Source organism: Zonotrichia albicollis, chromosome 18, assembly GCF_047830755.1.
Source record: "Zonotrichia albicollis isolate bZonAlb1 chromosome 18, bZonAlb1.hap1, whole genome shotgun sequence".
Lineage (NCBI taxonomy): Eukaryota > Metazoa > Chordata > Aves > Passeriformes > Passerellidae > Zonotrichia > Zonotrichia albicollis.
The window spans coordinates 2,145,280-2,166,026 of record NC_133836.1 but is presented as its reverse complement, the minus strand read 5'-3'; the positions used below and the strand labels follow the sequence as shown (position 1 = coordinate 2,166,026).

The 20,747-nt window shown below is 41.1% G+C and overlaps 2 protein-coding genes across 8 annotated transcripts in view; both read left to right on the top strand.

The window, feature by feature from the left end:
• The first annotated feature begins 402 nt into the window (after positions 1 to 402).
• On the top strand, positions 403 to 17,591 carry ATP6V0A2 (ATPase H+ transporting V0 subunit a2). Its single transcript, XM_005491499.4, has 20 exons — positions 403 to 637; positions 1,962 to 2,040; positions 3,017 to 3,114; positions 3,548 to 3,685; positions 4,334 to 4,434; positions 5,071 to 5,197; positions 5,936 to 6,018; positions 7,111 to 7,204; positions 7,509 to 7,721; positions 8,266 to 8,416; positions 9,728 to 9,867; positions 10,601 to 10,755; positions 11,657 to 11,747; positions 12,045 to 12,163; positions 12,596 to 12,806; positions 12,939 to 13,058; positions 13,503 to 13,622; positions 14,805 to 14,922; positions 15,324 to 15,495; positions 16,546 to 17,591. The coding sequence occupies exons 1-20, from the start codon at positions 521 to 523 to the stop codon at positions 16,646 to 16,648; spliced, it is 2,550 nt and encodes an 849-aa protein (XP_005491556.2). The 5' UTR covers positions 403 to 520; the 3' UTR covers positions 16,649 to 17,591.
• Positions 17,592 to 17,965: 374 nt separating this feature from the next.
• The window catches only part of DNAH10 (dynein axonemal heavy chain 10), a 53,386-nt gene continuing 50,604 nt past the window's right edge, over positions 17,966 to 20,747 (top strand). For 2 of the 7 annotated variants that reach the window (XM_074554414.1, XM_074554408.1), the window contains exons 1-5: positions 17,967 to 18,409; positions 18,707 to 18,799; positions 19,265 to 19,380; positions 19,806 to 19,974; positions 20,280 to 20,437. In XM_074554414.1, coding sequence (XP_074410515.1) covers positions 18,193 to 18,409; positions 18,707 to 18,799; positions 19,265 to 19,380; positions 19,806 to 19,974; positions 20,280 to 20,437 — 753 coding nt within the window. In that variant the 5' untranslated portion in view covers positions 17,967 to 18,192. Of the gene's footprint in view, positions 18,410 to 18,706; positions 18,800 to 19,264; positions 19,381 to 19,805; positions 19,975 to 20,279; positions 20,438 to 20,747 lie in introns of all 7 variants that reach the window. The other 5 variants (XM_074554412.1, XM_074554409.1, XM_074554413.1 and 2 more) reach the window with 5 other exon arrangements.

The window sequence follows — 20,747 nt, the reverse complement described above, 5'->3', positions numbered from 1 at the left end:
TGTAGGGGTGGTGAGACACTGAACAAGTTGCCCAGTGAGGCTGTGGATGCCCCAAGCCTGGCAGCGTTCAGAGTGGAGCAGCCTGGTTAGGTGCGAGGTGCCCCTGCCCACGGCAGGAAGGGCTGGGACTGGGGGATATTAATTAAATCCATTCCAAGCCCACACGGTGCGGCTCTGGAGGAATGCTGCTCTGCAGGGCCAGGACTTGGGCTCGCTGATGCTTCTCGTCCCTTCCGACTCAGCATTTCTGTGATTCCATGATGTTCTCTCAGTCCTGCATTTCCCCTCGGTCAGCGCGCCCGCTGCCGTTCCCGGTGGCTCCGCCGGCGGTGCCCGAGCCCGCCCCGCGCCGCCGCCGTTGGGGCCGCGCTCTGCGGCCGTTCCGCGGCCGTTCCCCGCCCGTTCCCGCCCCGGAAGCGGCAGCCGGGCCCGCTCCGCCCCGCCATGGCCGCCCCCGGGCCGCGCTCCGCCCGCCCGCCGCGCTGAGCCCCGCGCCGGGAGCCCCGGGCCGGCCGCCGCCATGGGCGCGCTGTTCCGCGGCGAGCCCGTGTGCCTGGCGCAGCTCTTCCTGCAGAGCGGCTCGGCCTACGAGTGCCTCAGCGAGGTGGGCGAGCGCGGCCTGGCCGAGTTCCGAGACGTGAGTACCGCCGGGGCCCTGCGGGGCAGCGCGGGGGCTGAGGGGGCCCGGCCTGAGGGCCGAGCCGGGCCCGGGGCCGCTGTTGGGATGATGCGGGCTCGGCCCCCATGGGCCGGTGGAAGCTGCTTTTATTGCCGTCTTTCCGCGACTCCGACAGGCAGGTGTACGGGCCGTCCCTGTGTGGCGCTCGCCTGGAAGCAGGATGGCAGAATTGTTAGGGCTGAAGGGATCTGTGGAGATCAGCCAGTCCAAGCCCTGCCAAGGCAGGGTCACACCGAGGGGTGACACCGGCACGGGTGGGGGCATGAGTGATGGGGAGTCAGCGTGGAGCCCCGGCCTCCCCGGCACGCTCGGGAGCGATGCTTTGGGCTGGATGTACCCCACCTTTCTCACCTTAAACTGGGGTCATTGGCAGCGAGATCCCGTGGGAGAGCCCCTGACCCGGCCGCAGCCTCAGTGCCTTCAGCCTGAGCGTGTGTGCCCGGCTGATGGCTCCATCCACCCCCGTGACAGACCCACAGACCGCTGCTCTGTAGGTTTATTGGTGGCTGGTTCCTGTTCCTGGAGGGGCACTTCCATCGTGGAGGAATCTCCTGCCTAACATAAAGTTGGGTTGGGCAATAATTAGCCACGTCTCTGCGTTGTCTCATCATAATTATATGATCTCTGCTTGCTGAGTGAGACTTTGGAATGTTTTCCAGATATACATTAGAAATGTAGCTTGTAAAATCGTTGCAGGGAAAGCTGGGAAGACTTAAATAAACAGCTAGTTGGTAAATATGGCAGGGAGGAGAAGGCAGATTTCTAAGAATGATTATATGAGTGTATGTTTAACACTTTGATGTCATTCTAGTTACCTGATACACCATTTGTTATAGAAACAATGCATTAGTGGTTCTGATTTAATAAGCTGGATAAGTAGTCAGAGATATTGCATCTTCATATTATGGGGATGTACGTAAAATGTAATATTTCAGATAGACTGTGGAAATGCATCACAGAAAATTTGTTAAATGGTTTGTTAATTTGAAGTCACTAAGCAATATTTTAAAACTGTCAAAATAAAATCAGGAATGGTTTCTCCAGTAGACCTTGTTATTTTGTTGTTTGATTAAAACTAGCCAATGGCATGGATAATTCTGCTTTAATAAAACCAGCTTTGCTATTTGAAGACTTTGTAATCTTTTTAGGTTTTTGTGCCTTCTCAGCTGACAAGCACAGAGCTCATGCAAATTGTCTCCAGGAAGTTACAGGAACAGCTGTGGTTTTCTAGGGGAGGTTACTATTTCAAACCCCTAATAAGCATTTTGTCCTTCTCCTTCAGCTTAACCCAAATGTGAGTGTGTTTCAGAGAAAATATGTGAATGAAGTGAAGAAATGTGAAGAAATGGAAAGAATACTTGGTGAGCTTTATTTTCATGCCTGCAGTTTCTCATCTGTGGCATTACCAGAGTGGCACTACTGTGAAGGTTTCAGCTTCAGGGTTTTTTAACCCTCCCATGCTTTGTAAGCTGTGAAATTTACTCACACTAAATATAGATTTGGGGTTTTTTTATGCTCAGAGGTGAAGAACGGTTGCCAGTGTGTTGCTGATAAATAAATGAGGCTGTTTCAGTGTTTACTACTTGAAACTCTGCTAGGGAAAATGAAGCTTTACTGTAGATATTTCCTTGACTGTAAGATATTCCCTATTTCTTCATTTTGTGTAACTCGATGTTGTTGATTTTCCAGGCACCCTTAAAAATATCTCAAATTAATAATGGTTGTGTTCTCATGGTCATTAATGAACAGAGAAGGGTGGGCAGAGCATTACAGCCCAGCTGCAGATGCCTTCAGTGTATCCTGAGGAGAAGTTACAATGGAAGGATTCCTTGGATAGGAATCTCCCATCAGAGGCACGTGCTGGTCGTGCCAGCAGCTCTTTTGGCAGTCCCCCTGCCCAGTGTGAGTTGCATTTGTTGTCAAGGTTGCTTAAGCTGCTTTGTTTGAGCACTTTTTACTCCAGGCATGGGTCAGTGAGCAGCACAGTTGCAGCTTTAGCAGAAAGTGGCACCGTGCAGCAACAAAGAGGTTCTATGGAATGGTAAAAGCTTCTTAGAAAATACTTGTTGGGAAAGAGAAGCCTCTGAACTTTGCTGGCTTCTGCAGACTTCCAAGGCAGGAATGGTTTGTGTGTTTTATCCCCACCACTCTCCAACATCTTCATTTTTGAAGACTTCTGTGTGAATTGTTGCTAAAATGAATGAATGAAACAGGCAGGGCTTTGATGCTGCAGTGTGATTAGCAGCATCAAGAGCAGCTGAAGGTCAACTCTGCAGCACTCTTGGAGGTGTAGGCAATGCAGTTTCCTTTCTGATGCTGTTTTTCTTCTCACTCCAGGGTATTTAGTACAAGAAATTAAAAAAGCAGATATTCCACTTCCTGAAGGAGATGTTGCTCCTCCTGCCCCCTTGATGAAACACATTTTAGAAATCCAGGTAACTCCACTAAACAGATGCCAAAGTCTTGGAACTTAATTTCAACCTTAATGACTTGTGTTTGATGTAGAAGCTTGTAAAACACTAATTTTGAATCTAATTTTGAATAACAGTCTGTTTTGTTGTAATTATATTAAAAGAATAAATGGATATCTTCCACCCTGTGCTACCTGCATCCTAATTCCAAGTCTGCATTATTTTGACCCAGACTGGGGGCAGAGCAGCACTCTGAACAGGTGTCAGTGCAGGATCAAGTGTACTCAGTACAGAGCAATCTGTGGCAGACTGAGGGGTAAAAGCTCTGGAGCTTTAGTTAATTAAGAAATGGGAAACTCCTATCACTGTCATATTATTATGTGTTGAAAATGAATCCTACTCTGTTTTCCAAAATCCTGTAACTCATTCTGTGTCTTTTCTTTACTTTGTATCTTAGGAACAGCTGCAGAAGCTGGAGACAGAATTGAGGGAAGTAACTAAAAACAAAGAAAAACTGAGGAAGAACCTGCTTGAACTGACAGAATACAAGTACATGTTACAGATCACACAGAATTTTGTCAGGAGAACACCTGAGGTATTGCTTGGGGGGTTTGACAGGGATGTTGTTGTGTGGCATTGTTGTGATTTTTCCTGTAGAATTGCTTGAAAATGAAGGTGTAATTGTATTATTTTGGTGCATAAATTGTACTGAGAAATTTACACTGTAATTTTACAGCACTGACTATAATTGTTAAGAGCAATTATAATTATTATATTATTATTATATAATAATAATAATAATATTATCTATATAATATTATTAATAAATTATAATATTATATATAAATATAATATATTTATATATTATATATTATATATTATTATTATATAATTATATAATAATTATATATTATTATATATAATATATAATTATTATATATAATAATAATTTTTATATATATAAATTATATATAAATATAATATATTTATATATAATAATAATATAATATATTATTATATAATAATAATATTATATTATTATTATTATTATAATTATATATTAAGAGCAGTGCACTTGAGATCAAGGATCTCTCTGTTGCCTCAACACAGAAATGAGTTTTATATTTTTAATTAAACCATTTACCTAATTACCTTTTCTTTCTTAGAGTAATAATGAAACGAGAGGTTGTCTTTTTTTTTTTTTTCCTGGAAGCAATGAATATTCTTTCTTTTTATTTGCTAGTATGAATCCCATTTACATGGGAATTTTGAAGAATTTCCTTCAGTGGAGAATGAGCCGTTGGTGGATTTCAACCGCACGCACAGACTGAGCGCCTCGCTGGGGTGGGTATGGCAGGGGCTCCATGAGGGGCTCTGAGGGATGAGTTGTTCTCTTAAAACTTGGCCTGTGGTGGTTTCAGGTGTGCCAAACAGTTTTAGACAGGACAGGAGCCTGGTCTCGATGTACCTTTATCACAACCCCAGATAATTTGATGAGATAAACAGGACAGCATCCAAAAAAGCTGCCACAAAGCTTCCATCAAACCAATGACGTGTAAAGGAAAATCTCTAGAGCAACACTTCTATTGTTTAAACTCTTTTTCTATGATAAACACAGTGTTTGAATCACCTGGCAGTGTAAATGTAACATCAATTGTGTTGCCTTTGAAATGATGAATGGATACTGCTGTCTGTGGTGTTGGTATGAGAGGATATCTTCCAAGAAAAAATAAATAATCTCACAGAAATAACCAGTTAGGAGTAATTCTAGTTGTGTGCTCAGGTCTGTAGTCTGTTTATTTCAGAAATAAAAAATTTATATACCAGCTGGTATTTTCTATACCAGTTACTTCCTGTTCAGGGTGATGCTTCCTTCCCTTGCCATGGCAGATACTAAATTATTGTGGTGATGTACTCTGAATTTCCAGGTTTTTTTCCTTGTGCATTTTATCTTATGTTTCAATTTTTTCCTTTTCCTAGATTCATATCTGGGTTAGTTCACATAGCAAAGATTGAAGCATTTGAAAAAATGCTGTGGAGAGTCTGTAAAGGCTATCCCTTCCTTACCTATGCAGAGTTGGATAAGGCTCTGGAAGATCCAGATACAGTGAGTAAACATTGTCATGATCAATTTATTTTATTTGGAAGAATTGCTGCTCAGATCTGTCTGCAGTAAATGGAAATGATTTCCCAGTGTCCTTGGAGGAAAAACTATTTAGAAGTATTAGAATTTGTAAAGGTTGTAGAAGTGGGAATTAATTTGTTGTGGTTCAGCTTGAGGAGTGCAGAACTTCATTGTGGAATAGTGGTGACTTTATGATTGGCCTTGGTCAGAATACGTGGCAGAAGTGGCTGCTTGGATATTTATTAACCAGGTCTGTACAGTGCATTGCCTTTTAATAGCCATTCCACTTGTTCATTCAGTAGTTAAAAAAGAATCAAGTATAGCTAGTTTTCTGTCAAATTTTTTCTGTGAGCTTAGCAAATTAATTTTTGTAAATCAATTACGGCAACCTAATCTGTCGCCTTTTTTTTTTTTTGCTTAAATTCTAATTTGTTACCTTTTTAAAAGACTCTTTTCTTACTAAGAATTCTGAGACAGTAAAATATATTGTCTCGTTGATTTTCCCTGGAAACTTTTTCTGCTTTTCTCTAATATTAAAACCAAAGAAAGAGATACTGTCACAGTTGAATTTTATTATTTGATCTTCAGTAACTGATGGAAGATTAATTATATTAACATAGCTTTTTCTAGTTCAGCTTTGTTATTTAGCTCTATTATTATGTCACAGAGGAATTGCTAGGTAAAACTTAATTCATCAGCTTTACTTTTAATGTTTTTTAGGGTGAAACCACTAAGTGGGCTGTGTTTTTAGTGTCCTATTGGGGTGAACAAATTGGTCAAAAAGTTAAGAAGATTTGTGACTGGTAAGAAGTAAATCTAATATATATGCATTCCTTTATACCTGGGGTATTTTCTGGTTAGTTTTCCCCTTGCACCCTTTTTAAAAGTGTTAATTTTTATCCAAGCTTTTTGTGTTGAATTTGTTCCTCCCCTTGTTGCACCCAGCTCTATAATTACGCAGTGTACAAATAAACACATGAGTCATTTCACTTGCAGTCTTTACCAAGTACAGGCAAAATGCTGCCTGTGAGTTGAGCGTGTTGCAGGTTGTGAGTTGTGTGTTGCAGAGTGGCTGTGGCAGGGCTGGGCTGATGTGCTGTGCTGGGGTCTGGCCCTGAGCACAGCCCTGTGTCCCCAGCTATCGCTGTCACGTGTACCCCTACCTGTGGGATCTCAGCACCTCAGCACTGAGGTGTCACCGAGAGCACCCTTGGGGGGCTCGGGAGTCCTGGAATGTTCCAGAAGTGTCTGGTGGCTGGACTTTGATCCTACACAGGAGACGACACCTGTATGAGGACAGGAGGGTTTCACCGGGGTGAATAGTGAAGGGATTGGTTAATTAGAGAGGGAAACACAGGGTTTAGGATTTCTGTACAGGGGGGTTTAGAGAAGTAAGATGGAGGAATTGGGGCGTGTCCTGTCCTTCTCCTTCTTCTTCTTCTCTTCCATTTTCTGTGGTGATGGTGGCACTTTGGGATTGGTCATTACTAAAAGTGCACCGGGCAATAAGGGTGAAAGGTATTGGGGAAAAATGATAAATATTGTACACGTAACTTTGGGTATAAAGATAGGTGACCGCCCGGAGGGCAGGGAGTGTGCTCATGGCTGGCTGCTGAGCAGAGCTCTGTCGGGCCGAGAGAAAATCTTTTAGATAAACAATTAATAAACACCGAGACCGAGAAAAGAACTGAAGCCTCTTCTCGTCCTTTGAAACGCGGGCTGCCCCAAGGCCACCCCGGGCCTTTCCAGGCCATCCAAACAGCCAAAAACCGGACAACTGGCGTCCCTGGATGGGCTCGAACCACCAACCTTTTGGTTAACAGCCGAAAGTTGCCCAGGGCTGGGCTGCTGTGCTGTGCTGGGGTCTGGCCTGAGCACAGCCCTGTGTCCCGCAGCTATCGCTGTCACGTGTACCCCTACCCCGACACCACCGAGGAGCGCCAGGCCGTGGTCGAAGGACTCAACGTTCGTATTCAGGATCTTGAAACTGTGAGTAAAGAACAGATTTCCTCTTGCACCGTAGGAAATCATTTAATGAATCACAGTGTTAAATATAATTTCTAACATACGTGCAGCTTTGGAGCTGATGGGACAGTAGGTTGTGTCCCTGGCCTCGTGTTGCACATATCTGTTAAACCTCACAGCACTTGGCATTGCTTTCTGTTTTCAGCAAAAGTTTGTTTGCTCTCCTAAAAGCATGGCCCAGCACTGGACATGTTCAAGCTGCTCTTCTGTGATCAGCACAGCCACTGTCACATTCTCAGTGAAATCTCTGTTTTTTCCTCAAACAAAGGTGCTGAATAAAACTGAGGAATACTTGCGCCAGGTCTTGTATAAAGCGTCAGAGTCCATCTATACTTGGGTTATCCAAGTGAAGAAGATGAAAGCCATTTACCACGTCCTCAACCTGTGCAGTTTTGATGTCACAAATAAATGTTTGATTGCTGAGGTTTGGTGTCCAGTGGCTGATCTGCAGAACTTGCGCCATGCATTGGAGGAAGGCTCAGTAAGTCACCTGAAGGCTCACTGATGTTAAAGCTTTTATCTTGAACTAATTATGCATGTAAGGAAAGAAAATAATTATTAACAATAGACTAAAAGTAGGCACAGACAGATCTGGGTCTCTGTATAAAACAATTTTTTGTAATTGCAGTCTTTATTTACTGTTGTGTGTAGTATTTTGTTTTTTTTTCTTGAATGACTTCTGTATTGGACCTGAGTCCAGCTGGGCCTACAGTGTTATTTGCAGTCATGCAGAAGATGCCAGTTCCCTTGCATTGGTTTTTGTTTTATGACAGAAAATGGTAATAACAAATCTTTTTTTTTTATAATATTGTGACTGTTCAGTCTCATCTGATACTTGATATGAAGTAAGAATTAGAACACTGTGCATAATCTGTTTTTAGAGGTGGTGCAAAGGAATAAATGTTAAACTTGGGGCATAATTTAATGGCATTTTTGGATCAGTGAAACTGCTGATAGAGCAGACATTTTCACTTTGATTAGATTAACACAGGTCTGACACTAATATATCTTCTGTCTGTAATTAGAGGAAGAGTGGAGCTACAATTTCCTCATTCATGAATACCATCCCAACCACACAACCTCCTCCAACTTTGATACGTACCAATAAATTCACCTCAGGGTTCCAGAACATCGTTGATGCCTATGGAGTTGGAAGCTATGGGGAAGTTAATCCAGGTTGGTCCTTGTGAAAGCTGAGCTCTGAGCTGTGCTGCCATTGCTGCTTGCCTTGATACCTTGCTGAAGGCCAAATGGTGACACTCATACTGTTGTTAGTAGCTGTTTTAAAATTTCAGTAGCTCATCAAAAGCACAAACAGGGCTCCAAGCAGCAAGATGGGATTTGGTTTTGCTGAGTTATTTTATCATGAATGGTGGTGGTAATAACTGTGGTAATAACTGTAATTATTACAGTTATATATATATATATATATAGTAATAATATAATATAGTTATATTATATATAACTATATATAATATATATAGTTATATATATTATTATAATAATATATAGTAATAATATAACTGTAATAATGTAATAATTATTACAGTTATATATATATGTAGTAATACAGTGGTAATAACTGTATAATTTTTGTTCTATATGTTTTACTTTGGGTAAGGAAGATATTTAGGAAAAAAAAAGAAAACTGGTACTTGATCTTGCTGACGTGTGGAGTTCATCACTTGAAAAATTCAGCTTGTTGTATTGCCCACTTTAATATATACTTGTAGCTATGTTGACTGGGTCATTCTGCACAGGAGAAAGTACCTCATAATACAGAACTGAAATACCCACAGAGGAAGAACTGTTTGGTTGGGTTTTATTTACTGGGCTCACAGGATTGTCCTCAGCATTGTCAGCTATTGAAGTTGGAGGGAGACGACCCACCTTGCATTGGTCAGCATCGACTCCACTTTATTGATCAATCAGGCACTTATTATAACAGTGTTAATTCACTTCATGCATATTGCAAAATCTGAGCTCACAATAGGTCAGAGATAACACACCAACTCCTCCTTATGTTTCCAATACCAAGATTTGGGTTCTCAAAATTATTCTTGCTTTCCCAAAACAGCCAAAGATAGAACATCCACTTGTTATGAGAAAGCTGCCTGAGAACTCTGATGTGCAAGGCTCTCAAGGCCTTCATGTTTGTCACTTTTACCTGTAGTTAAAAATAACCTGAGAACCTCTGCTGTTCACAGAAACAGGCTGTGAGAACCTGTCCCTCAAAGCTGCCTTCTAGGCCATCCCTGAAAAAATCTCCAACAGTCAGCTACTGCTCGACTGTGAAGTTGTCATTGCTGCACAATAAACAAGCTTTAAACTGAGTTAAATTTACAGTGTGGGGGAAAGGGCTGTGAGTAGGGGATGAAATGTCTTTCAGACTTAAAAACTGTGAGAGATTTGAGTGTGGGATTGCTTGGGGCTGTGCAGGCAGGACGTGCTCTGTGTGCTGTGTGAAATGTGTGTGTTGCCCTGCAGCTCTCTACACCATCATCACGTTCCCCTTCTTGTTCGCGGTCATGTTTGGAGACTTCGGGCACGGGCTGCTCATGTTCATATTTGCACTCCTGACAATACTCTATGAAAACCACCCCAGGTTAAAAAGAGCACAAGATGAGGTAAAAGGAATTTCAAATTATTTACTTTCCATCCAGCCAGATAATTTGAATAGACATGGTTTCTGAAAAGTACTGCTTTTTTGCATGGGTACTTAATTAGGCTTTTTTCCATTCCTTTAGGAGTTTCTATGTTTAAAGACCCCATATTCCATGAGATTAATGTAATATTTTAAACTATGCACTTGGAAGAGCAGAAATGATCAAGTTGTAATGAAAGAATTAGAAAAAAATTAAGGTTTTAAGCTTGTCTACTTCTACCTGGACTACTCAGTGATGTGTTTTACAGAATGTCATTCCAGTGGCAATGTGAGGAGAAAATTATTTTCCAAGTTTTACCTTTTATTGTTTATAAAAAGAGTTGCAGTTTGAGATTTATTAAACTTCACTTAAATTTTTAAACATACAGGTTGGAATGCAGGAACACCTGCATCTCTCATTAGAATTATGTTCAATTAAGAATGCCTGCAAATGTGTAATTTCTTGTAAAGTAGTCTCAGGAAGGAAATGGCTTAAAAAGACCCTTTCTTAATCTAAGGATGCTGGTGATAAAAGTTTCAGTGTGGGTCATGGGAGCTCATCTTCCTTAATGACTGTTCACAAATAAATTTTAGTTTTTAGAAGTCTTTATGTGTCCAAAAATGTGTTTCTCTTAGACATGTCTAGCCAACCTTTTCCCATGATGATAAAAAAACAAATGATATTCTGTTTTTTCTTTTTTCCTCAATACTGACAGATAATGAAAATGTTATTTGAAGGCCGATATGTGATATTGTTAATGGGGCTCTTTTCTATATACACTGGATTGATCTATAATGACTGTTTTTCAAAGTCAATAAATATATTTGGATCTGGATGGAATGTGTCAGCAATGTATGAAAAGGTTTGGAGGTGAGCAGCATGTTTGGTGTGCCATTAAACCAGAGATGTATTTCCTGCAGCAGTTCAACCCTTTTGTTCCTGTGCTTTACTATCCTGTTATGGTTTATCTTTCCATTGATGTTTTTATTTTCTAGATGTGTTTGTATGTCTATATAAAGATTTTCAGAGGAATAGAAAACACAGGTCTAGTTTTGGACTTACTTGTCCTAGGTCATGCTTCTGGAATGAATAGCAGAGTGGCATTTGCCTCTACGAAAAGAAATTAACTATTAATGAAGTAAATGAATTACCTGGCAATCATTAGTCTCTGCACAGCTTTTCTAGATAATAAAAAAAAATAGTCTATATGAGTTGCCAAATCTGCTTTTTCTCAGAGTGGGATAACCTCACTGATTTGAGGTCTTGTTACTCTTTGGTATTTAAATCTCCTGGTGCTTTCCAAAACAGGATGTGGCTTCAAAGAGTCAAGACCACTGGCTAAAGATTTGAACGAGTTTTGTGTGCTGTGATAATGAAAAACTACAAAAATAAAGTAGAAACTTCCCCAAATGCAAAACAGAAAAAAGGTAGCAATTATTCTTTGGGTGTTTGACAGTGAATTTCATGCAAAAGCAAACTGAACTTCTGAAATGAAACTTTGAGTTCTAGGGGAATGTGGAATAAAATCCATAAACTTTGTTTTGAGAGACAGTGAATGTGAGTTAAGCCCAGATTGTGAGGTACTAGGTGGATTTTTTTTTCTATTGATTGTATTAGTCAGGAGTTTTGTGCTTAGAAACTCTTACACTCTTTTAAAGTGTGACAGGGGGTGAGTTAAGTAAAGGAAAGCAGGAGCAGTGTCGTGCAGAACTGGAAGTATATTGTCATTATGTTTAAAGTGTCAAATCTGAGTGTTTTTCTTTCACTGCAGTGATAAGGATGTGGAAGATAATCGATATTTAGCACTGGATCCAAATGTTTCTGGTGTCTACAATGGAGTTTATCCCTTTGGAATTGATCCAGTGAGTTTCATTCTTTTTAATTATCCACTTGTGATGATCACTCTTTGTCCATTAGATTTTGGTATGTGTATAAGTAAGATAAATCTGACTAAGAAAAAAATACATTTCTGATAGTATTCTCTGTTCAACAATATATTTTCTTTTGACAAGTCAAAGACTGAACTATTTTTACAAAACTCAAATTTCAGTTGTGACCTCCATTTGAGGTAGAATTCTGGTCCCCAGCTGAAAATGGATACTGCTTTATTCCTCCTGTTATGGTGTTCATCAATGCTGGTGTGGTGTTTTCTTCTTCAGATATGGAATTTGGCAAGCAACCGTCTCACTTTTCTGAATTCATTCAAAATGAAAATGTCTGTGATCTTCGGAGTGACTCACATGACATTTGGAGTTATATTGGGGCTGTTTAACCACGTGTAAGTACGAGAAGTTAAAATAATAGCAACATTGTATTTTTTGTCAGGTCTGGGATGATTACAGTTTATCTTATAGGAGGAACTGGAATTATTGTTTGAGAACAGAATAAGAGTAATTGTGAAAACTGTTCTTATAAAAAGACAATAATGGAGAGGTCTTCCTTCACATATGTAAGATGATGGTACAATATTATACTAAAAAATCCCAAAAGAAATTAATACAAGGCTTTATTTCACTTGTTGGTAAATAAAAATACATGCCTCTTACAGTTTTTATTTCCACTGAAATACCTGATAAAATTTCACTGAATAAAAAGAAATCAGCTCTGGATTGTAATCTCAGTCTTGCTGTTTAAAAGTGCTTTGTTGTATTGAAATTATATTTGGGCTGTGGTGGTAAAACTTTATTTTTTCCACATTTCTACCTTTCAGGCATTTCAAGAAGACCTATAATATTTATTTGGTTTTTATTCCTGAACTTTTATTCATGTTGTGCATATTTGGCTACCTGGTGTTCATGATCTTCTTTAAGTGGTTGGCATACTCTGCAGAGAACTCCACAGCTGCCCCCAGTATTCTGATACAATTTATTAACATGTTCCTGTTTCCTAGTGGTGAAACAAAGAGCTTCTTCAATGGCCAGGTGAGTAATGCTCTTCCAAGCTTTTGGAAATCCTGTGTTCCCTATGCAGATAATACTTTAAAGGAAAAGGGGATGGCTTTTCCTACTGTGGATTTTGTGATCTAACCTAATTTTCCTCCCTCCCACCAACAGATTCCTCTGCAGAAGCTTTTAGTTGGTGTTGCTTTTCTTTGTGTTCCTGTAATGCTGCTTGGGAAACCACTTTATTTGTTCTGGTTGCACAGCGGAGGCCGAGGCATAAGAATGTACAGGGTAAGGACTGGAGGGCACTCACACATTTCCTCAGTGCTGCAGAGCTCAGCTGCTGCTTTGCTGCCCAGAGTGTGTCCCTGTGGGTATTTCAGAGAATGGCTTGGGTTGGAAAGGAGCTTAAAGCTCATCTCATTGCAGCCTCTGTGGTGGGCAGGGACACCTCCCAAGATTGCTCCAAACCCTTCCAGCCTGGTCTCCAGGGATGGGGCAGCCACAGCTTCTCTGGGAAACTGTGCCAGGGCATCACCACCATCATGGGAAAGAATTTCTTCTGTATATCTATATTCAGTTTGAACCCATTACTCCTTGTCTTACCAAGACTGAAATGCATAATACTACTTCATTCCTCTAAATCTTTTTGCCTTTGCCTGTGACTACTTCAAGTAAATTTAAAAAATGACAGTGGCAGCCTGCTTGAAGAGATAATCCATTCCCATTTTGCAGAGTGGCTACAAGCTTATCCGGAAAGAAAGTGAGGAAGAGCTTTGTCTCCTGTCATGTAATGATCTCGAAGAAGGTGTCACTCACTCAGACAGTGAGCACAGAGAGGGGGATGCAGAGGAGGTAATGGTTTTATTTATCTCTGGTTTCTATGTTCTTAAAAGCAAATTAGAAGTGGGCAGTCAATAGGTAACCTACACTATGAGCTGAGCAGGTTTGAAGAAACTCAGCTGAGACTTTATGAAGACCTTGATGCCCAAATGCAATTTACTTATAGTTATTTGTTGCTATTTTATCATTATTTTCTGGTATTTTCAGACTATTTCAGTAAACCACAACCTATCTGTAGTAGAGAAGAGAAAGAATGTTTTGTTTGCAGTTAAGACTCTGCATCTAGGAGTACAGGTTTTCTTATATAGAAGAGTGGGGTAAAAATCCTGGGTTTTGTTGAGTTTATGGATTCTTAAACTTGAAGCAAGGAGATGACTGTTAATTAATCTTGGCTTTTCAACTGGACAAAAGTCTTTCTGTGTCTGCAAATTACATCTTGTTTTGAGGATTATTGCTAATGGGGATTGGGGCAGCATTCCCAGTCCCCACCCACTGCTCCTGCTAAGTTTGGGCAAATCTTGAAAGGTCTGGGCAGATTCCACTGATTCCATGTGAATTGAAAGACAAAGAATTGCTTCAACTTCCTAATGTGCAGAATATGTATAGTTCTTGTCTCACTGGAGTAGTGGACTCTTGTTTCTTGTGTATAGAAAATACAAGAATTATTTACTCAAAATGTGTTATACAAAGTGTTGAAATACAACATTCAGACAAAGTAAGTGTTGAAATTTTCAGTAATATCAGTTTTGAAACTCTTTATTCATTACAAGTATTTATATTTAGAACTTACAGTATTAGTGTGATTATCTTTCTATCAGTAGCATTACTGAAAATTACCCCTGATTTTAAAGATGAAAAAATTGATATTTTAGACTTAGAATTTTAATAGAATGGGAATTAGAACTGGTTATAGTACTTAAAGTTTTCAAGAACTAGATAATATTCCTTCTGGAAACCATAAATTGCATTAGTTTTTATTTATCAACAAGATTACACTGGAAAACTATAGCATCTGATTTTTTTAAATATTATCTCTGTAATAAGGATCTTCTACATGGCACACTTTTTTGCTTGATATAAAATCAATTTATTACCCTTCAATGGAATTCTTCCTCCATGTAATAAGGATTTGCAGATGAATGTTTTTGTTCTCTATATTGTTAAAATTGATACAAATGTATTTTTATCTTTTAGCTGGACTTTTCAGATGTTTTTATGAACCAAGCAATTCATACCATTGAATACTGCCTGGGATGCATCTCTAACACAGCCTCATACCTGAGACTCTGGGCATTGAGTCTTGCTCATGCACGTAAGTGGGGATGGGTTTTTTGATTTTTTTTTTTTTTTAATTTTTCTCCTACATCTGTATTTTTAATGCTGTTAGAGGGAGGCTGGCCTGTTCCATTGATACTAGTATGAAATGCACTTTTTCTTAATTAAAAAAAAAATCCCTATTTCAACTAATCAGGATTTATGGAAGCCTCCAAACTAAATCTGTGACTTTATGTAAAATATTGCTCTCAGTGGGTCTGATTTTGACACTGAGGTGTATCTTTAAACATTTGAGGGGATGGGGGCAGCTCTCTGGGGAGAGGGGCTGCTTATACTGCCATGTTCAGCAGGTTCTCCTCTGCTGGTTAAACGAGCAGGGCAGTGGGTGAGGGCACTCAGTACCAACATTAATTATGGCAACACTCTGGTTTTTGTTAGAGTTGTCAGAAGTTCTGTGGCAGATGGTGATGAGAGTGGGCCTGCGTGTGGATACGATGTACGGTGTCCTGCTGCTGATCCCTGTGATGGCATTCTTTGCTGTGCTGACAGTTTTTATTCTGCTGGTCATGGAGGGCCTTTCTGCTTTTCTCCATGCCATACGACTTCACTGGTACGTTCTCTTTTTCTATTTGCCACTTCAGCATATGCTGGCTTGTTAAAGGGGAATTTTTATGGCAAAATGTTAGGTGCCTTATTAAAAAGGCAAAGTATAAAATTCAACAGCCTCATTGCTACTGAAATACATTTCTTTAGTTATATTAATTACTTGTTAGTTGGATTTGATTGTTCCTCTGGGATATTTTCAGGGGATTCAAATATTGTGTTGGCTTATGATGCATTTTAACTTCAACCACATTCACAAAGTCTAAGTACACTTGATTTGTAGTATTGCAGCTTTTCATAATGTAGAATATTAGTAACTTGGATAAGTATTTTTAGTTTCAGGCTGGTTATCTCACTATATGGTTTCAGTCCATTTATTTGGTTCAACAGAACATTTATATTAGTGAGTGGGGCTGCCAGCTCTAAATTATTTTAATCCTTTCTTAGTCTTGGTATCACAAGCTCTGCACTTTGGAGTGGATTCAGAGCATGTTTAGTTTGAAATCTGGTGAAATTTACAACTTACACAAAGGCGTATAGTGACCAAAGACAGGAGGTAGAGAGCTAGGTACATGACAGACTGTCCTCATGATATTGCACACTTGCAAAACAATTGGCTGCAACTCACTCAGAAACAAATGAGTAAGCCAGAAGTAAGAAATGAGCCTTCACAGCCTGGTTTAGTGCCTGTGGGTCTCCTGAGAAACAGGAGTTAGATAAATATAAATAATATACAATATTATATATTATATTATAATATATAATATATAATTAATAATGAATATAATCAATATATATTATATTATTAATTATTAATTAATATAATTAATATATTATATTATAATATATAATCTATAATTAATATAATTAATAATATAATATACAATAAAAATAATAAAGTTAGCCTGGGACTGTGATGGGAGGGTTAAATAGCTGCACAGGAAACAAATGAGAGGATTGGAGTTGGTTTTATTCAGCTTCTTGGGTTGCACAGTTCTGTCCCTTGATAACTAATTTTGGATTCATGAACAGTTTCTTGTTTTTTGTCTCGTTTCAGGGTGGAATTTCAGAACAAATTCTACTCCGGAGGAGGATACAAGTTTACGCCTTTCTCTTTTAAGCACATTTCTTTACATTTTAATAAAGATGGTGCGTTATAATTTGGCTGCTGTCAGCAGAAATGTTTGGAATCGCCTGCAAGTAACTGTGATTGGATCTTGCCTATGAATGGTTTCTTGTGGAACAAAGTGGTTTTCACTGATTGCCTTATAATGCAGCCAAACAATTCTGTAAAACATACCTCCCATAGAAAGACATAGCAGATCTGGAGCATCTTGTAAAATATATAGATATAAAATGTACATTTTTCTCTTGATGAACTAATGTTGTAAATTAATTTTATTCTTAAAAAAAAAAAAAAAAAGTTACTGCTTGTCCTGAAACCCATGTAAGCGTTTTTTGAGTCTCTTTATCACTTTTAAGTTATCTGAAAGACTTTTCATTATATTAAATATTCATTACTAATCACATACTCAACCCAGCTGCATCTTGAGCACTTTGGGAACCTTTCAACAATGCAATAGGAGCAATGTTCTGTTTTCAGTCTGTATTCCAGGATGATTATGAAGTGTAAATTTATACACACCAATGCAATGTGCTCGTTTTTGGCCATATTTAAAATTGCACTGGAAATGTTATCTCTTCATTCTGGGTTCTGCTTAGAGTTACTACTTTAAGCTTTCGGAAGCCACACTGATATTTATATTTATATTTAATGTTATGGAAGAAGGCAGGATTTACAAGTATTACTCTTCTTTTTTCCACTGTAGTGAGGAAAAACTTTTGCACATGGAATAAAGAATTGGCCTCAGTCCCTGTTTCTGTTTTGGCTCTAAGGACACAGAAAGGGCACTCCCTGATGGCGTAGAACCAAATTTATACTGCATAGGTGGACAGGGGTCGTTTTATATTATTTTTGTATCAGTGTGAAAATGGGGATATTGCCATGATATTTTAACATCTGTGCCATACGAACAGCACAAATTAAATTTTGCACTTGTTTCATACAGAATTCCCAATAAAGCCTCGTTTGCGCTGTGCCGAGCGGGCCCTGTGTTTGTCCGTACCCTTTTCCCTGCCTCAGGCGCCGCTTTTCCCCTGAGGGGCGGCCGGCGCCGGGGGGAACCGGCGGGCGCTGAGGGGAAACGAGCGCTCGTGAGGGGCGGCCCGTGCTGAGGGGAGCGAGCTCTCGTGAGGGGCGGCCCGTGCCGGGGGGAACGAGCGCTCGTGAGGGGCGGCCCGTGCCGAGGGGAGCGAGCGGCCGTGAGGGGCGGCCCGTGCCGGGGGGAACGAGCTCTCGTGAGGGGCGGCCCGTGCTGAGGGGAGCGAGCGCTCGTGAGGGGCGGCCCGTGCTGAGGGGAGCGAGCGGCCGTGAGGGGCGGCAGACGCTGAGGGGGACGAGCGGCCGTGAAGGGCGGCCGGTGTTGAGGCGAACGAGCGGCTGACGCCGAGTGCAAGCAGTGCGGCCGGTGTTGAGAAGAAGGAGCGGTAGCGCGGGGCGGGCTCTGTACGGGAGCACGGCCGCTCGAGGCGCCTCCTGAGGCGGGCACGGAGCCTCCCGAGGCGGGCTGAAGGCGGGCAGCAGCCGTCGCTCCACCCCGCACCGTTGCCGTGGCCACCGGGAGGCGTCGGGCCGGTTGCCGCCATGAGCCTGGACGACGTGCGGGTGCGGTGGCTGCGGGACCGAGCGCTCTCCCTGCTGGGTCTGAGCGATCCGGCGCCTTTCGAGGAGCTGCTGAGCCGCGGCGAGGATGCGCGGGTCGTGCTCCGCTTCTTCGGCCTTGGCGCCGAGGGCGGCGAGGATGCGAGCGGGGCGGGCGTGGCGCTGCTGCTGCTGCGGGCCGAGCGGCCCGGCCCGGCCGGTGAGGAGCGGGCGGGAGAGGGAGAGCGTACCCCTGCCCCGGCCCGCTGAGCTCTCCCTGGGCACTGAGCTCTTTCCCCCTCCCTCAAATCCCTCTTCGTCCCATCTGCTGAGTCGCAGCTCCTGGCCCCTATTTTTACCCCTTTTCCTGGCTTTCCGTCCCTTGGGCTGTGTTCTCCTGAATCCCTTCTATAGTGCCCGTTTCTAGAATGTTGTCCCCTCTATTTGTGGGATTTGCATCATCACTCTGCAGCGTTATATCATGCTTTCCTCCCATTTTGCATTCGTGCACTTGCAGGTGGCGCGAGTGAGCGTTTTTATGTGGCTTTTAATGAAATTCCCGAAGAATTTGTGTCAAATTCTACTGTGTATTTTCTGAGAGACACCAAAGGTATGTTCCCTGAAGAACTGCAGCCTCAGCGTTTTCAGTTTTGCGTTAAACAGCACCTCCCATTGTGAAGATATGATAGAGTCATTGACTCAGGATAGTGCACATCCAACTTATTTAACCCCAGCCAGGGCGGGGGTGCTTTGTCATTTAACAGCATTTCTGTGCAAGATTTTCCTCCTCTGTCTGTCAAGTAAGAGTTCAAATCAAGCCGCTGTTCTTTTGAACAGAAAACGATATTCTAAATATCAGGCTGACTTGTAAAGACTTAGAACCAGGTGATTATGCTGAAGTATTTTTCTGCCCTTTCTGAAAATGCATTTGCACTATTAAAAGCAGCACTAATTTTGAACATGACTTGCACCAAACCTAGTAGTGTTTTATTGGAGTTTTAACTTATTATGAAAGCGACTTTATAATTTCTGTATCAATTAATTAGATTTATACTAATTTTTTGTATATGTTTAGAAACAGTTCCTGTACCTAAAGACCTGACTGAAGCTAATGAGATTCTTCCTCGAGTGATAAAGTCTGGGATGCTGACTGATGATACTCTCTTGATGCTGAAGAATGCCATCTCACAGGTAAATGAGTGACAGCTTTTATATATGGAATCTTGAGTGTTTCTAGGTGTGATTTGCCTATTTAGTATTATATGGACTATGCATAATAAATATTAATATTTAATAAGTGACCTTCATATGCCAAAATGAAATATTTGTGAATGCTTATTTGATATTTTGTTTCCCAATTTTTTGCCCTATTTGGGAATTGTTTAAGAGTGTGACACCAGACACCTCTATTTCTGTGCTCACAGACTTTCATAAAGTCATGCTGGAGCTATTCCCCTGCAGAACTTGAGGCAGAGAGAATCATGCTAAGGATGTGAAATGGAAGGAGACACACTTAAATTAAATTTAAGAACAATGTCTAATGGTTAAGTGAATTGCTTGTAAGCTTTTTTTTTTAATATGAACCATGTAATCTGTGGCACCTGTTTCAATCCTAGCAGTCTTCACCAGCTCCCTCCCATGGTCAGCAGCAGACTGAGAAAACTTTTGATTCAGACAGTGAAAACTCAGATTCTGAAGCAGTTAAATTACCTGAGACTGAGCCTAGAAAGTCAGTGGAGTCAGTGGAAAGTCTAACGGGGAGTGAAACTCAGCTGATCATACCAGGTGAGGGGAATGTTGCCTCTGCCAGCACTGTGGTGATGGGAGCCCAGGGCAGTGGAACGAGGTTCACCTGAGAGGGGCTTTCTGTAGAATAGCAGATTTGATTAAAGCTGCTCTTTGCTGACACCACCTGTGCTTTTCCTGCCTGAAGCATAGCAGGCAGCGTGGAGAAATGGATGAAATCAGTGACAAGTCCTTGAAAGAGTTTGGAGTCAGAGTAGGAGAGGGGGTAGACACATCCAGTGGTGCCGTGTTACCAGTGCTGCCAGAACAAGCCAGTTCATTCTGGGTGTGTTTTATTCCACTAGAACATCTGAAACTGGAGATGCCCAATGTAAATCTGGATAGAGAAGTGGCTGTTCTTGCCACAGTTTCAGGAGTGGTTCAGTCTCTGAAAAGTTGTGCAGTGACCTGGAAGAAATTAATATCTGGAGTTCTGAAGGAACAACTGGAAAAGGTTCCAGAGGTAATGTTGCCTGTAACACCAAGGTGGTTTTATTCCTGGAGACTTTGCTTCATTTCCCCACAAGAACTGTGTTAGTTTTTAATTCCTCTTCACATTTGATTGTTGGATGACCATTTACTAATTCTTGAAAAGGAGAACAACAGTAGTGAGGAACTGTGTGGCTCTGGGAAGCAGAATATAAATAAAATATGAAGTAATTCACTGCAGATCCTACCCACACAGGACAGCTGTGGAAAGCTAAGAGACTTTTGTTATTGGCTCTCTTCTAAAGAGCAAAGAAACACTAAAACTTTTAAGCTGCACTGAGTAA

Bases quoted from the DNA above. Each gene is read 5' to 3' on its own strand.
- ATP6V0A2 (XM_005491499.4), top strand. From the start codon at position 521: ATGGGCGCGCTGTTCCGCGGCGAGCCCGTGTGCCTGGCGCAGCTCTTC. The intron at 3,115-3,547 runs GTAACTCCACTA...TTTGTATCTTAG, and splicing joins AACACATTTTAGAAATCCAG to GAACAGCTGCAGAAGCTGGA. The intron at 7,205-7,508 runs GTGAGTAAAGAA...CCTCAAACAAAG, and splicing joins GTATTCAGGATCTTGAAACT to GTGCTGAATAAAACTGAGGA.